The sequence below is a fragment of the Nicotiana tabacum genome, chromosome 19 (assembly GCF_000715075.1).
Source record: "Nicotiana tabacum cultivar K326 chromosome 19, ASM71507v2, whole genome shotgun sequence".
In the NCBI taxonomy this organism is placed as follows: Eukaryota; Viridiplantae; Streptophyta; class Magnoliopsida; order Solanales; family Solanaceae; genus Nicotiana; species Nicotiana tabacum.
In genome coordinates, this window is record NC_134098.1 from 133,967,963 (window position 1) to 133,985,116 (window position 17,154).

The 17,154-nt window shown below is 38.4% G+C and overlaps 1 protein-coding gene across 6 annotated transcripts in view; it reads right to left on the reverse strand.

Moving 5' to 3' along the window:
• LOC107802592 (DExH-box ATP-dependent RNA helicase DExH7, chloroplastic) overlaps positions 1–17,154 on the reverse strand; it is a 49,100-nt gene continuing 31,946 nt past the window's right edge. For 3 of the 6 annotated variants that reach the window (XM_075238663.1, XM_075238664.1, XM_075238665.1), the window contains exons 22-34: positions 15,266–15,406; positions 15,067–15,156; positions 14,909–14,965; positions 13,825–13,908; positions 13,417–13,515; positions 13,203–13,340; positions 12,836–12,906; positions 11,978–12,047; positions 10,771–10,863; positions 5,081–5,293; positions 2,940–3,032; positions 1,717–1,839; positions 1–549 (exon numbers count right to left, since the gene is read on the reverse strand). In XM_075238663.1, the coding sequence (XP_075094764.1) occupies positions 472–549; positions 1,717–1,839; positions 2,940–3,032; positions 5,081–5,293; positions 10,771–10,863; positions 11,978–12,047; positions 12,836–12,906; positions 13,203–13,340; positions 13,417–13,515; positions 13,825–13,908; positions 14,909–14,965; positions 15,067–15,156; positions 15,266–15,406 (1,350 nt within the window). In that variant the 3' untranslated portion in view covers positions 1–471. Of the gene's footprint in view, positions 550–1,716; positions 1,840–2,939; positions 3,033–5,080; positions 5,294–10,770; positions 10,864–11,765; positions 11,841–11,977; positions 12,048–12,835; positions 12,926–13,202; positions 13,341–13,416; positions 13,516–13,824; positions 13,909–14,908; positions 14,966–15,066; positions 15,157–15,265; positions 15,407–17,154 lie in introns of those variants that run through there. The other 3 variants (XR_012702973.1, XR_012702974.1, XM_075238667.1) reach the window with 3 other exon arrangements.

Below are 17,154 nucleotides of genomic sequence, written 5' to 3' on the forward strand. Positions count from 1 at the left end.
TACTGCAAAGAAAGAGACATAACGCTTTCTCAACAAAAGCTGGGCACCAATTCAGATGTCAATTACCATAGGAAAACAATAATGCAGCAGCAATTGCCTTAAACGCTGCATTTTGGTGATACAGTTTACATGGTTCCTTCATTAGCTTTTTGGAAAAACATACATATTTGATCTCTGTGATTTCTGTCAAATGCTATATTAATTATGAAAGCATAGCAGGGTGGGTAGCAGGACCCATCATGCATGATGATTCATAATTCATTAACCAAAGAACAAATTATGTCCCACTCCTTTTATCCACCTGACCCAGGAGAGATCAGCAACCAGAAAGTCCACCACCTGATCCAGGACCAGAGTCCAGATAGTCCATCAATCAGCAAGTTTCCTTTTCTAATAGTAGAAAAGGTTGAGCTCCTAGGTGTTCTGCTAGGTGAGGGGCATATATTGATCACCCGATCCAAGGCTAAGCGGTTATTTTCTTTGTTTATCTTCTTCCAATAGCAACTGGACTATAGATCTGAGAACTTCATTATCAGTCACCAGGGAAACCTGAGATATGAAGTGTCAGAAGAATTCATCAATCCAAAACAAGGTTTAAAGGGTTGAAAGTTTGAAAAAAACAAAATATGAACACAAACCCTAAAAGCACATTATAGCAGCTATATAGCAATGTCTACCTAAAGAAAAGAAATTTCTTGGCACAAAAGAAAATGATATGCAAACAAATGCCAATAATCTAAAACAATGAAAAGACTCCCTGTGCCTCGACAAGTTGTTTACAATCTTGATCCAATGATTATCCATAGTGGTGAGAAAGATCTTGCCTCTAATACAAGGGGAAGCCCTTCGAGGTCAAGGAGGAAGGTTGTGCAGAACTTTCTCTTTGTTGGAAGGGAAAAGAAGCATGTGCTTGAAATTTTACCTTCAAGAGGGAATAGCCAACGAAAGTGGAGTCCTAGCAAATCTCAGTGATAGAGCACATTATAGAGAGGACATTGGATAGGAACATCTAACGCTTTCTTTTTACTTTACGAATAGCCAAAACACATGGAGTGTCCTAGCAAACGTCAATGATTGAGAACATTCTGGAGAGAAATATGGATAGAGGACATACTAACAATATTTGTAGGGATGGCCCAAAAGGAGCAGATCAAGTGCCAAAAGGCAAGCACACCATTCCCTCAACAGGGTAGTGATTTGGAATTTATTTTTTTTACATATTTTGCGGGGGAGGGGGGAGGAAGACCATCAAGAAATCTCTCTTTGAGGTTCCATGTCTGCTGGCAGTGAGATAAAAATTTGAAAAGTATTCCATGTCTCATTATATGCTGCTCAGACTCTTCAAAAATGCCACCGGGTGCGTTCGGATCCTCCAAAAGTAGTACATGCTTGGAGGATCCAACAAAGGTGCAGCAACTTTTTTAGAAAGTACGAACACCATAGGTCTCATTAAGTTATGGTGGAAAGATGCAACGTACATCAACTATATCTCTTTGGATTAGTTAAAATGATCTGAGTTGGTGCATCGAAAAATCAGAACTAATGCAATAAAGTATCTGTTTCTCATACTTTTATAAAGGCAATGCCCACAAGTATGAAGGTATCAGCTTGTGTTCCTGACTTATTCATCAATAATTAGGTGAATTCTACCAGAAAGTAACAGTAAATGCTAGTACTGAAACAGAACTATCAGTTTGCACGAGATAAAAAATCTACCTGAGGATTACGAATAAGCTCCTTGAGAATATCATGAAGAGTTAGCCGGAGTTCCTTAAATAGAACAGCTGTTTGTGCTGGTGCTGCAACTTCTAACCATCCATCTATGGTAACTCTTCCAGTCTGGAACAGATCAATTACACACAATTAGTGAGGAAAAAAGATGAAATCAGGAGGGGGCAGATAGAGTTCCTTAAGCCAGGGTTCATAAAGAGAACCATATAATTTCTTTCTCCATCCACAATTCCCTATCCTTGAGTGATGAGATATGTAGACATGTTCTTTTTGGAAAACGAAATGCTGCTAGAAGGTCAAAAATCCTATAGAAACAGGGGGAAAGACATGACTAGGACCCAACAACAAGAAAATATTCCTCAAAAAGCACAAATTGTTACAAGTTTATGGCAAATAAATAATGTAGAAACATATGAAAATTGGTCTAACTTTTTTTTCCCTGCTGCATATAACTGCAATAAATTAAGAACTGAATTGGTAAGATCTTGCTAACATCTGGGTCCATTCCGGACCCTGGGTAAAAGCTGATTTAGTTTTCCACAGAATCATTGCCTTCAGCCAAAAGGAAAGCTCTTCAGAGAAAGTAGGCCACCTTCCCATTTTTATCGATGTCCCCCAAAGGACTCAGAGAAAGCACGCTACTTACTAAAATTAGCACTTGATACCAGTTTCCACGGTAGGAAACTGCTCCCAATTCTCTTAAACAAATACAAAAAACATATCTTGTTTGCTTTGAGAGTGATTGTGCCTGCTTTACTTTTCTCCATTCTCCACTTCATTTTCTTCCTTTTAGGGGGGATAAGGGTTAAAATAGGCATTACCCTACTTAATTGAAAAACATGGAGAGCAAACCAACATAAAGGAGGGTGTACAGAAGAGTACAATATAGCAAGTTTGTTAGCGCAATGCTCAATCTTCCATGCTAAACAGGAAAAAGCAAATCATAGTTTCACTCAACGTTTCTCCCTTCTTGTTCCGTTTCTTTTCAATTTTCATACTTTCGCAGGTAAGTCTCTTGACCCTCCGTCACTAGACAGCATAAGATAGACAATGCTCATGTGTACAATGTCAAAGTTCAAGCAACAAAGTTTTGACAAAAATTGAAAAATGAAATTGACACCTACTATTCCTTGAGAAATAAGAAACAAGAGCTTATCAAGTTATGGAAAAGAAAAAGCAGGGTAAGCATGACCATAAACAGAAGATACCTGGTGCTGAATGTTTATTGGGCCACCAAAAAGAAGTATAGTATAAGGAGAGATAACGGTGGTGTCTCGCAAAAATACCTTGTTAGTCTCTACCTGAAATTGTAGCATACATAAGAATTATATCTTAAAAATGCTTCAACAAAATATATGAAGAAACAAAAATTGATTATATAAAAAAATCAATCGATAATTTTGAAACTCAAAAGGGAGCCTTGAAGCAACGGTAAAGTTGTCTCACGTTCGAGCCGTGGAAGCAGCCACTAAGCTTGCATTAGGTAGGTTGTCCACATCACACCCTTTGGGGTGCAACCCTTCCCCGGACCCTGCGTGAACGCGGGTATGCTTAATGCATCGGGCTGCCCTTGTTCTTTTTAAAACATTTTGAAACTCAAAAATGAGTCAAATAGTTGAGATGAACAGTTTGAATATGTTTGCTATGGATTCACAAAGAGAAAAAGCACACATTTTTACCCAAGTTGAACTCTTAGATATTCTTCCACCATGGACTCAAAAAGGTTTCAGCCCACGATTACTAAATAAAACAATATTTACGTAAATGGATGAACATAGGAAGTACCAGCTCCATTCTTAGAATTCTGGAGTCCTTAAAGTAGTGCTTGTTTGTCAAAGTGCATTTCCATGGGACTTAAGAGATCTTTTCCAATGCAACCTTTATTTATTGCTCAAATATGTTAGAATGACAAGGTTGATCCTTTTTGCGTTAATCATACTACATGGGTTGTGTAAGATCTTTTAAAGGGGTTTAATAAAGATCTTGGGCGACAAGAGTGGGTTGCTCTAGTGGTGAGCACCCTCCACTTTCAACCAATAGGTTGTGAGTTCGAGTCACCCCAAGAGCAAGGTGGGGAGCTCTTGGAGGGAGGGAATAAAAAAATAAATAAATAAATAAAGATCTTGGGCTACACCGCCCATTATGTTAATGTTTTGGAATAGATGCTTAGATTCTTTCACATGGTATAGGAGCCAACCTTTGGTAAACTGATTCCTCATACTCATAAACAGTCATTAAAATCTGTGTGAACCCCAAAAGTCGGGTTACTGGTGCAAGAGAGTGTTGAGTAATGTAGTTTCACGGATAGATTGTGTTAGGACTTCAAAAAGGGATTATACAGGTCTTGGGGCACTCAACCCATTAGCTTGAAAGTTTTTATAGGATGCTCAAATTCTTCACGAGCCAGAACTAACCACACATATATAAGTTATGCTAACAACAAAACCTTGTTCTTCTAAATCTCAGCAATTAGATCCTGAAAGAATTATTCTCCTAGGTTATGATGCAGTGTGAAAAGGTAAACACAAACATTACGCATTATTTGACTTATCTATAGAAATGTAGTCCAAACTTGGCTTCCACTTTTAAAAGGCGTTAGCAAAATTCTCAAAATGATTCTTCTAGCATCTTCAAGTAGATTATTTCCCATGACTGTCCTAAAGCTTCAGCATACTCTCCAGTCATCATTAACTTCACTGGACTCTGGAGTCCATACTTATACTTAGTGATGAATTGTTGAATTGCTTAATAAGCAGAGTTGCTTTATAGAATGTCCATTACTTAAAGAGAATATGATTATCTAATGTATCATCTAATAAATACTACAGAAGATAGCTTATTCAAATTCTGTGAATGATCTACTTCATCTTGCCTCTTTAAGATTCTCTTTTTCAGTTTTGGGAGCATAATTTGTTGAAAAAGATTCTTTTCCATGCTGCAAAGTTGTAATCTTGCATTTCATATACAATGCTCCAATTTAATCTCTATAGTTCAAAAGGGTATCATCTCTTGAATCTACAATATTTTATCATCTTATTAATAGAGATGTTGAAATAACAGTGTAACTGTTAAAGATTCCATCATCTTATAACAGCTTTCTGATGTCTTGATAGAATTTGGCATTACGATCTTTCAGGATTCACTTACACATTATTATAAGGATTCCATGAAAACAACCAACTTCATAAAGAAAAGGCACCTAAAATTTCCTTTCTCCACCCATTCCTAGCCTAAAGTGATTAAAAGAAGCAAAAGTTGTTGTAAGCATGGAGGCCATTCAAAGATAAGGTCAGAGAGATCAAATCTTGAATGTTAGCTTTCCAGAGTAAAAGATTAAGAAAATGCAAACCTTTTCAAGAAAGACGATAAATGGGTACTGAAAATCTTTTAAGTTAGAGTTGATTGACGAAGGGTGAATGTGAACTTCGCGTCTTCCATCATACCATGCAGGGTTACTCTTTGCTGAAAGACCTGCACTTTGTTTTAGGTTCCCAAGAGCAGTTGTAGCAATGCCTTCTTCTCTGGCAGATACATTGGGATAAAGACCTGCACACAATATGGCCTAGGCACATTTATAGAGGTGAGTATCCAAACAAGTCAAACAGGCAAGTCAACAGAAAGAATAACCAGACTGAAATAATATACTCCTCCATTATATTTGGCATTTTAAACAAATGCATTTAGCTTGCAGTATGCTTTATGGCGACCTGCCTTATTGTCATTATAGGCTTTATGGCAACCTGCCTTGGCTACAGCTAGGATATTAACAAGCAGAAAATGGCCGAAAGGTCAATTTTCATTAGAGCTAGTGCCTTCTACTCGAACAGAGGAATGTCAAAATCAGTAGATGCAGGGCTTGGAACATCCCACAACATGTGCGCTAAAACCGTGATCGTGAAACTAAAAAACTCTGGTTTGGATCTCTCTCTTCGGATAAGTGATAGCGGTCACTTAAATAGAATCCAGAGGGTGTAAGAACTTTCATTATAACTCTATGAAAGTAGAATTACCTCAGTGTTGTTTTTGGAATAGAAGTGGGTGTAAAAAGTTTCCGGAATGAAAATTTACATAGAGGTTGATATACTTTGCATCGATGTTTGGTTTCATTGATTGCACTTGATCTGAACTAAACTCATAGCCCTTTCGACCTAATTGTGCTATTATCTCATTGCTTTATTAATGTTGATATGAGTGATAATTATTATTTTTAATCGGCGTGACACTTAGGATTATCTTGGAATGGTTTTTGTTCATGGTAGCCATCAATGCAGCAAATCAACAAACAATTTGATATGGTGGAACAAATGCTTCTAGGGCGGCAATGTTAGTTTTATATGCGTGTGTGTGTAGAAAGTTCTCAACTTTCTGTTCTATGCTATGCACGAAAATCAATACATCGTGCTCTTACCCTTTTTCTCAGTCCAAGTTAAGGGAGATCCTTATATTTTAATTAATGATTTCTTTTAAGTCTCTATTTGTAAACCAGAAATGAGAGTACAACCCCCATATCTTTAAGAAACTAGCATCAGGAGTGGGACGATTTGAAGTTTTAACTTGAGCCCAATAGTAGATTCAAGGGCAAATTACCGACATCCTGCTGGCATGAAGGAAATCAACAGATGAGACCTATACCGAGCCATATCCTTTCAAGTTTGAGACTCTGAAGTGAAAAGTGTTAGTTTACAAATATGTATAGTGTAGTCTTGTCCCACATTGGAAGAGGAGTAATCTCTCCTTATAGTGTATAGCTATAAATAGGGACCTCCTGTATTGTATTTATAATCCAATATCAATAACATATTTTCTCCCGTGCCTTCTCACATGGTATCAGAGCATTAGTGAGAAAAGATCATTGTGCGTCATTCCAGCGTTAACCGGGAAGAAAGAACTTAGTCATCGTGCAATGTTTCCGGTGACTTAAGGCTTGTCTAAGTGAAAGTCACTTTCTGTCGGTGTTGTGCTAAAACCAACACCACCACGAGGTAGATCACCCTCCAACTACCAATCCCTGAAATTTTATCCGGCAGAAAAGCCGCCACGCTCCTCCACGCGCCGGCAACAACTTTTCCGGCGAGGGTTCCGGCCATTTTTTCGCGAAGCTTCTTCAGGACAGTGTGCTCTCCTCAAAATTCCGAGCCTACCCATCTAATTCAAATCAAATTCCAGCCACTTTTATATTTTTCCGGCGTGAACAGAGACCTTTCCGGCCATTTTTTGAAAACATTTCTTCAGGACAGCTTGCTCGCAAAGGAATTCCGAGTCTATCCATCCTGGTTACGACAAATTCCGACAACTTTGGAATTTTCCGGCGAGCTACAGTGTTTCCTGCTGTAAACAGTGTTTTTCAAGCTATTTCTTCAGTTTTCTCACGGGAGTTACTTATTTCCACTATTTCAAGTTAACCCTACTACTATAAATTGTAGCGACATGGGAACCGATGCTTTGAATAGTCGGATGGTTTCTTTAGCAGAGTATATAAAGTTCCTTCAGTATAAAGCATGTAAGCAGACATCTTCTGAGATAACTTCTGTTGTTCAAACAGGTAATAGCGTGACTTGTTTCTCCCAATCTTCATCCTCTGAGTCTTGGGTCATTGATTCAGGTGCATCAGATCATATTTCTGGTAACAAATCTCTTTTCACTACTATTTCGTATTCTCAATCTCTTCCAAAAGTCACAATGGCCAATGGGTCTCAAACCATGGCAACTGCAATAGGTCAAGCAAGCACATTTCCTTCCTTACCTTTAGATTCAGTCATTTATGTTCCCAATAGTCCTTTTAATCTCATAGCTGTTAGTCGCTTAGCCAAATCACTTAAATGCGTTGTTTTATTTCTTGATGACCATGTTTTTATACAGGAACGCACTACGGGGCGGATCATTGGTACCGGGCATGAATCAAACGGACTTTATTACCTTATCCTTGCTAAATCACATGGACTCACATCTTGTCTTCCTTCTACAACTTGTCCTGTTACTGATTCACCAGATTTATTACATAAACGGTTGGGACATCCCAGTTTGTCAAAACTTCAGAAAATGGTATCTGGTTTATCTCACTTGTCAGCTCTAGAGTGTGAGTCGTGTCAGCTCGGTAAGCATATCCGCTCCCATTTCCCTCGGCGTCTTGATAATCGAGCAGAGTCACCTTTTACTTTAGTCCATTCAGATGTTTGGGTAACTAGTCGGGTCAGTTCCATCTTGGGATTCCGCTACTTTGTCAGTTTCATTGATGATTATTCCAGGTGCACTTGGCTATTTTTGATAAAAAATCAATCTGAGTTGTTTTCTATTTTACAGACCTTCCACGCTAAAATTCAAAATCAATTTGGGGTTTCTATTCGCACATTTCGTAGAGATAATGCCCGAGAGTATTTTTCTTCCCCATTTCAGCAGTTTATGAAATCTCATGGGATTATTCATCAAACATCTTGTCCGTACACATCTCAACAAAATGGGGTAGCTGAAAGAAAGAATAGACATCTTATAGAAACTGCCCGTACCCTACTCATACAATCTCATGCTCCGTTGCGTTTTTTTGGGGATGCAGTTCTTACATCTTGCTATCTTATTAATCGTATGCCATCTTCAGCTATCCAGAACCAAGTTCCATTCTCTGTCATGTTTCCCCACTTACCTTTGTTCTCTCTTCCACCCCGTATCTTTGGAAGCACTTGTTTTGTCCATAACCTTACTGCAGGAACAGATAAGTTAGGTCCTCGTGCTGTTAAGTGCGTATTTCTGGGTTTCTCGAGAACACAAAAGGGGTATCGATGCTACTCTCCTGACCTCCAGCGGTACCTTATGTCCGCTGATGTTACCTTCTTTGAAACCCAATCATACTTCACAGGTTCAGGTCATCACTTAGATATTTCTGAGGTACTACCAGTTTCATCTTTTGGAGATTCAGCCACTCCAACTCCACCACCTATAGCTCCAGTTATAGCTCTACCACCTATAGCTCCAGTTCCACCACCTACAGCTTCGGTTGTAGCTCCACCACCTACCGCTCCGGTTGTAGCTCCACCACATATAGCTCCAGTTTCTCCACATAATCCAGTTCAACCTTATGCAGCTCTACCACTCTTGACTTATTATCGTCGTCCACATCCAGCTTCAGGCCCAGGTGATTCACGGCCCCGCATCAGATTCTGCACCTACTGCAGACTTGTCTCCTCTTAGTCAACCAATTGCACTCCGCAAGGGATTACGATCCACACTTAATCCTAATCCCCACTATGTCGGTTTAAGTTATCATCGTCTGTCGTCACCTCATTATGCTTTTATATCTTCTTTGTCCACTGTTTCTATCCCCAAGTCTACAGGTGAGGCACTATCTCATCCAGGATGGCGACATGCTATGATTGACGAGATGTCTGCTTTACATGCGAGTGACACTTGGGAGCTTGTTCCTCTTCCTGCAGGTAAGTCTATTGTTGGTTGTCGTTGGGTTTATGCAGTCAAAGTCGGCCCGGATGGCCAGGTTGATCGGCTTAAAGCTCGTCTTGTTGCAAAAGGATATACTTAGATTTTTGAGCTTGATTATAGTGATACTTTCTCTCCCGTGGCTAAAGTAGCATATGTTCGTCTCTTTTTGTCCATGGCTGTTGTACGTCATAGGCCTCTTTATCAGTTAAGACATTAAGAATGCTTTTCTCCACGGTGATCTTGAGGAAGAAGTTTATATGGAGCAACCACCTGACTTTGTTGCTCAAGGGGAGTTTAATGGTTATGTGTGCAGATTGCGCATGTCACTATATGGTTTGAAACAGTCCCCTCGAGCTTGGTTTGGTAAGTTCAACACAATTATTCAGGAGTTCGGCATGACTCGCAGTGAGGTTGATCCCTCTGTGTTTTATCGGCATTCTGCTCCTAATCTGTGTATTTATCTAGTGGTTTATGTTGATGATATTGTTATTACTGGTAATGATCAGGATGGTATTAGTAATCTGAAGCAACATCTCTTTCAGCACTTCCAGACTAAGGATCTGGGAAGATTGAAGTATTTTCTAGGTATTAAGGTCGCTCAGTCTAGCTCAGGTATTGTTATTTCACAGCGGAAGTATGCCTTACACATTCTTGAGGAGACTGGAATGATGGGTTGCAGACCTATTGACTCTCCTATGGATCCGAATGCTAAGCTTCTGCCTGGACAGGGGGAGCCTCTTAGAGACCCTACGAGATATAGGAGGTTGGTTGGCAAATTGAATTACCTCACAGTGACTAGACCTGACATTTCTTTTCCGGTGAGTGTTGTAAGTCAGTTTATGGATTCTCCCTGTGATAGTCACTGGGATGCAGTTGTTCGCATTCTTCGGTATATAAAGTCAGCTCCAGGCAAAGGATTACTATTCGAGGATCGAGGCCACGAGCAGATTGTTGGGTACACAGATGCTGATTGGGCAGGATCACCTTTTGATAGACGTTCTACGTCTGGATATTGTGTTCTAGTAGGAGGTAATTTGGTCTCGTGGAAGAGCAAGAAACAGAATGTAGTTGCTCGATCTAGCGCCGAAGCCGAATATCGGGCCATGGCTATGGCGACGTGTGAGTTAGTTTGGGTCAAGCAGTTGCTCAAGGAGTTAAAGTTCGGAGAAATCAACAAGATGGAACTAGTGTGTGATAACCAAGCTGCTCTTCATATTGCGTCAAATCCGGTGTTCTATGAGAGGACTAAACACATTGAGATCGACTGTCACTTTGTCAGAGAAAAAATACTTTCAGGAGATATTGTTACAAAGCTTGTAAAGTCGAATGATCAACTAGCAGATATTTTTACTAAGTCTCTTACTGGTTCTCGTATTAGTTACATGTGTAACAAGCTCAGTACATATGATGTGTATGCACCGGCTTGAGGGGGAGTGTTAGTTTACAGATATGTATAGTGTAGTCTTGTCCCACATTGGAAGAGGAGTAATATCTCCTTGTAGTGTATAGCTATAAATAGGGACCTTTTGTATTGTATTTATAATCCAATATCAATAATATATTTTCTCCCGTGCCTTCTCACAAAAAGGAACAGATAATCTTTAAATATACCTTAAGAATTGAGGAATGATTTGAATTTGTATTAAAAGGTTGTGATATATCTGAAAGCCAACTGTCAAGCTTCTCTTTCTTTTTCCAATCAATCTGCATCCAGCAATTATTTCAAAGTTAAAACACCATAATATTGGGTAAAATGACTTACAACAGGGATAGAGGAGAGAAACTAAATCGTCTAAATACTTGGTAAATTTTACAGGTTTAACTATTATGAAAACATGTATAAATCCATTGAAGCAGAAGGAATAAATAGGAGTCCACAAGTTTAACCAGAGAGTTGGCACGTAAGTAGGAGGGAAGTGATAACCAGCCAAGCCACCCTTAAATCAGGAAACTGAAATCAAGCAATTCCCTGCTGTGACAATACAGTGCCATATTTTTGCAGACTAAACTCCAGAAGATATCCCTGCCCCTCGCAAGCCCACCCCCCCCCCCCCCAAAAAAAAACAAGAAAAGGAATGAACCAAAAAGAAGATGTTTATAAATTTGACAGAAAAGGGGGTCTATCAAAGCTGTTGCTAATTACGCAAAGAAATGATCATACGCAGTACACACTGCAACATAATTAGAAGTTGCAATCATGAACCCAAAATGCAAGTTGTTTAAAAGTTCTGCAGCTTATCTATGCGATAGTCAGCTAGGAATGTGCATACAACTGCAGTTCCTAAGATCCTTAACATCCCAACCTTTTTTGAAGTAAACATGGTCTAACATTGCCCTCAAGATACCTCCTGCTGTATTGTTCCCTTCATTTTAAATATCTAGAAAAAGTAGGTAATTCATAGTTCAGTTTTATACATTAGATTCACTAAATTATTACCATCCAATTTAAAGGATGAAAATGCAACTCATAATATTAACACTGCAACATAAATAGGCAATCATGAACCCAAAATGCAAGTTGTTTAAAAGTTCTGCAGCTTATCTATGCGATAGTCAGCTAGGAATGTGCATACAACTGCAGTTCCTAAGATCCTTAACATCCCAACCTTTTTTGAAGTAAACATGGTCTAACATTGCCCTCAAGATACCTCCTGCTGTATTGTTCCCTTCATTTTAAATATCTAGAAAAAGTAGGTAATTCATAGTTCAGTTTTATACATTAGATTCACTAAATTATTACCATCCAATTTAAAGGATGAAAATGCAACTCATAATATTAACACTGCAAACTTGATAAATAGGCATCTTAAAAAAATACCTCCGACTTTTTTGGGATGTTGATGAATCCAATGTCAGCTAACAATGTTCCAAATTGTATTCTCATGTCTCTGGCACAATAAGACATGTATTAGCCGTTGAAAAGCGATTCAAGGCCTAAAAAGATAGGTAACCGGGAAAAGGAGCATAATTCTCGCAGCTCAGTGTCTTATTATGGAAGAGCTAAACTTTGCAAACCACAAGCATATATCCTGTTTTAGAGTTTGTTGCATATTGTCTTCCGCGGATTTTTTCAAGGATCATTACAAGTTTAACATGCTGATTGGTGCCAATGATTATTATGATAAATGGTGATGGTGAAAGCAGTTGTGGCCAGCTACATAAAAAATAATACGGATAGGTAGTGAATGCTGATGGTGGTAAAGACTATTCCGATTTAATAAGTGCTCTTTGCTGGGGGGGGGGGAGGTTTTGCTTTCCCCCTCTTGTCCTATGCATTCTCTCATAACGCGTTAACCTCATCTTATATATGCACTTTATTATTACCAGTTTTCATTTCAGAAAATTAACGATCGGAATTAGGATCAGGTACTGGCTTCCTTTCAAGTATAAAAAATGTGGAAAATGACAACCATAATTCCATTAGTTGATCCTTTCTAGAGCCCCAAGGCACAAAACATCGCCATCACTTTTGAATTACAAGAAAACTGAGCTACATGATACTTCTTTCTAAACTAGCCAGGCATTCCATAGTAGTAAATAGTATCCCCAAGGGCTACAGGACATTCTTTCATTGTTAGATAATCTTTAAAAATTGTTGTTATCTGTTAAAATTCACTGCATAAAGAGGAATGAATCAATAACGAGGGATGTCCTTAGTATGGCATAAAAATCATACCTTATCATATACATGACAGAACTGCTTAAGAAATATGAGCTGCAAAACTGCTTTGCTGCTTTGACTCCATTCTGCCAGAATGAAAATGAACTGCATCAGTAGCATGGCTCAAAGAATGACAATGCATAAATTAAATGTCCAGAAATAACTTTTTACGAGTAAAAAGTGTGTAAAAAGTGTTGAAATACATTTAAGTATTCTTTCAGTAGACTGAAAGTTTTCTGATGGAATGATTGCCTATCTAATCCACTAGGTCTCTATTAATTCTTATTCGACTAACAATCAACAATGCCGTCCAACTGGGCTGTTAATATGTGATAAAGAATCAGTTATTTCATAAGCCGTTGCAAGTTAGTAGATCACTAACCTCCCGCAAAATTTTCTCCCACTTTTTATACGCTACCATCATTAGGAGATGGTCAGATTGCCAGTTACCACTGCCAGAGTCAGTTTCACCACCAAGCTTATCACTCAAAAGTGCCAACTTTGCTCTTTCATTTTGCCTCTGCGATACGCATGTCATAACATAATTAAATTCCATATGGACATCAACAAAGCTTTTAAGAGCTGAGGATACAAACCTCATCTTTTGGATAAACAAATGGAGACTTGTAGCTGAGGAAGGCTGAAATAGATAGAATTGGCGACAAGCAGCCAAATACTCCACCATATAACAGCATCTACAGTTCCACATTTGCAAAATTATTTAAAAGACAGTAATGTTCAACAAAGCCCAAATAGCCAGACAATTGATGCACCCATGGAATTTTTGTTTATATTGAAAATTGAGTGTCACTTGTAGAGAATCATATTTTTGGTAAATTCTCTACTTTTCAGTATACTGCTTCTATACAGGAGATTTCTCATAACTTTTCTTTAAAAGAAATCATCAACAAAATTATTTACCTTTCCACAAAAAAAGTTTGTGAATTAGAGTTGTAATGGGAAATATATAAGATGTTGAAGAATGAGGATAATTACATAAATACCTTTCCAACCAACACATCAACAGGAAGTCTCGCCAAATGATACCCGAGAGGAGTTAACTCTTCATCCCCTTCAACGGCACCAACCTGGACATAAATTGAACTATGAGATCATCACCACATAGCACAGAACTGTGCAGTTCAACTGGCATTCATGCACAAACAATATGGCGAAATTTAGCACATTTACATGGAAACACAGGAAAGTATCTTTTATATGCATAAGAAGAAAGAACGTGGATGAAACATTATTTAGGAAACAAATTTCTAATGTAAGTGCAGTACAAGTAACAAACCAAGCTATGCAAGACTGTACCATCTTGCATGAACATTATAAATGATACCATAGAAAATGGAACCACCCAAAGACATGACAAATCTTTACTTCAATACAAATGAAGTGTAGTAGAAACTTATATAAAAGTACATTTTGACATTAGATGAAACAAAAGCAGATGTCTCATATACTCCCATCCCATTTTATATGACGATATTTGATCAGATAAAGCGTTAACATGCTAGTATGAGCATATACATTATAATGGTGATAGTAGAAAAAAAATATCAAATACTAGTTATAAAGTTAGGTTGATAGAGAAAACATCACATTGAAGTTTCAAAAGTGAGTAGTTTCATGAATTTGAATCTTGAAAGTTGAGAATGTTGTATAAAAATGGGATAGTTGTCAAACATTTAGGACGTTCCAATAATAGAAAAAGTGTCATGTGAACTGAGACAGAGGGATAAATATATAAGGTAACTAGACGCTCTCAATGAAAGAGACCAAAGAGAAAGCTCCAGGAAGAGTGTAAAAACCACAACACTAGAAAAGAAATATTTTATGTAAATAGATCTCCCATGTGCAAACTTCATTGTTTAAATAACTATCTTCCGTGTGAAGGATTTAAACTTCTTCTTAGGCTCTCTTATTAAAAATATTCTATTTGATAAACATTGTTTATTAATTGTTCTTCCGGGGAGAGTAAATCAACTTCCATATCCTGCTGTTCACTGATGATGTCATCATTATAGCACCTATGACCTATGTTGATGCTAAGAAACCAAAAGAAATCTACATGGGGTATACCTCATACAATAAAGAAATTGCTGACGCAATAGCCTCATCCTTTGGAGGTTCAAGGGCCTAACAAGACGAAGTTTGGGAAGAAAAATGAGTTAGAAAATCCATAGAACAAAATGCATAAAATTGTATCTGAATAAAATTTAAAAAAATTATAAAATCACCATAGACAAAAATAGCTTTATGCTTCCAAGTGATAGCAGTTTGATTTGTAAGCACAATTCTACCAAAGGCATTCGCAGCATCTCCGGGATCTAGCAAGGCCAAACTAAACATCAGCACAATGTAAGAGAGAAGATTATCTGAAACGAAGAACAGCAGTACTAGATATAGTAACGAGGAAAACCCACTAATACCCCATACCTGGTAAGGTCGCATGAGCTTCTCATATCGGTAAGAAGTATAGAGACAAAAGCAGATTCCTGGCTTTACACGTCCAGCTCTGCCTCGACGTTGCCTTGCATTTGCTTGAGATATCCAATCTTCAACCATGCTTGACAATTTCTAAAATGAAGAAGTTTAAACAATAGCGAATGTGATTACTGGTGCACCAGATTCTGGAGACAAAAAGCAAAGGAAATTGACATTTCTTTAGACGAAACACACAAAACAGAGGTCCCGACAAGTAAATCATGTCACTTAGAAATTCAGCAATAAAGCTCATGACTGGATCTAGAAAAGCCTAACAGGCTGGTTATCCTTATCTCATGCTAAAGGACTAGGGCCTCTCGCTTTATTCAAAGATTGAAAGCCCAATTTAGAAAACAAGATGATATACAAGAGTAATCATGCCTTTAACCTCATCACCAAGCAAAAAATACAATGTTGTCCTCTCTCTGGTTTTGATGTTGTCGAAACCACTTCATCAGCTAAACCAGTTAGCCAAAGAAATACATCTATTTGAGCTTTTATTTATGTGAGAAGGCACGGGACAAAATATGTTATTGATATTGGATAAACAATACAATACAAGAGGTCCTTATTTATAGTTATACTATACAAGGACATACTACTCCTCTACCAATGTGGGACAATACTACACTATATACATGTTGTAAACTAACACTCCCCCTCAAGCCGGTGCATACAAATCATATGTACCGAGCTTGTTACATATATAACCAATACGAGGACCAGTGAGAGACTTGGTGAAAATATATGCAAGTTGATCATTCGACCTCACAAACTTTGTAGCAATCTCTCCTGAAAGTATCTTTTCTCTGACGAAGTGACAATCAATCTCAATGTGTTTAGTTCTCTCATGGAACACCGGATTTGATGCAATATGAAGGGCAGCTTGATTATCGCACACAAGTTCCATCCGACTGATTTCACCAAATTTCAACTCCTTGAGCAATTGTTTGGTCCAGACTAGCTCACATGTTGCCATAGCCATTGCTCGATATTCTGCTTCTGCACTAGACCGAGCAACTACATTCTGTTTCTTGCTCTTCCAGGACACCAAATTTTCTCCTACTAAAACACAATATCCAGACGTAGAACGTCTATCAAAAGGTGATCCTGCCCAATCAGCATCTGAGTATCCAATGATCTGCTCATGACCTCGATCCTCAAAGAGTAACCCTTTGCCTGGAGCCGATTGTATATATCGAATAATGCGGACAACTGCATCCCAATGACTATCACAGGAAGAATTCATAAACTGACTTACAACACTCACAGGATAAGAAATGTCGGGTCTAGTCACTGTGAGATAATTTAATTTTCCAACCAGCCGCCTATAGCTTGCAGGATCGCTAAGTGGCTCCCCCTGTCCTGGCATAAGATTAGAATTCGGATCCATCGGAGTGTCAACAGGTCTGCAACCTATCATCCCCGTCTCCTCAAGAATGTCTAAAGCATATTTTCTTTGAGAAATAACAATACCTGAGCTAGACTGGGCAACCTCAATACCTAGAAAGTACTTCAATCTGCCTAGATCCTTAGTTTGGAAGTGATGGAAGAGATGCTGCTTCAGATTGGTAATACCATCCTGATCATTGCCAGTAATAACAATATCATCAACATAGACTACCAGATAAATACAGAGACTTGAAGCAGAGTGCCGATAAAACACAGAGTGATCAGCTTCACTACGAGTCATGCCAAACTCCTGGATAACCGTGCTGAACTTACCAAACCAGGCTCGAGGAGACTGCTTTAGACCATAAAGTGACCGACGCAAGCGACATACAAGGCCACGAGACTCCCCTGAGCAACAAAACCAGGTGGTTGCTCCATATAAACCTCAT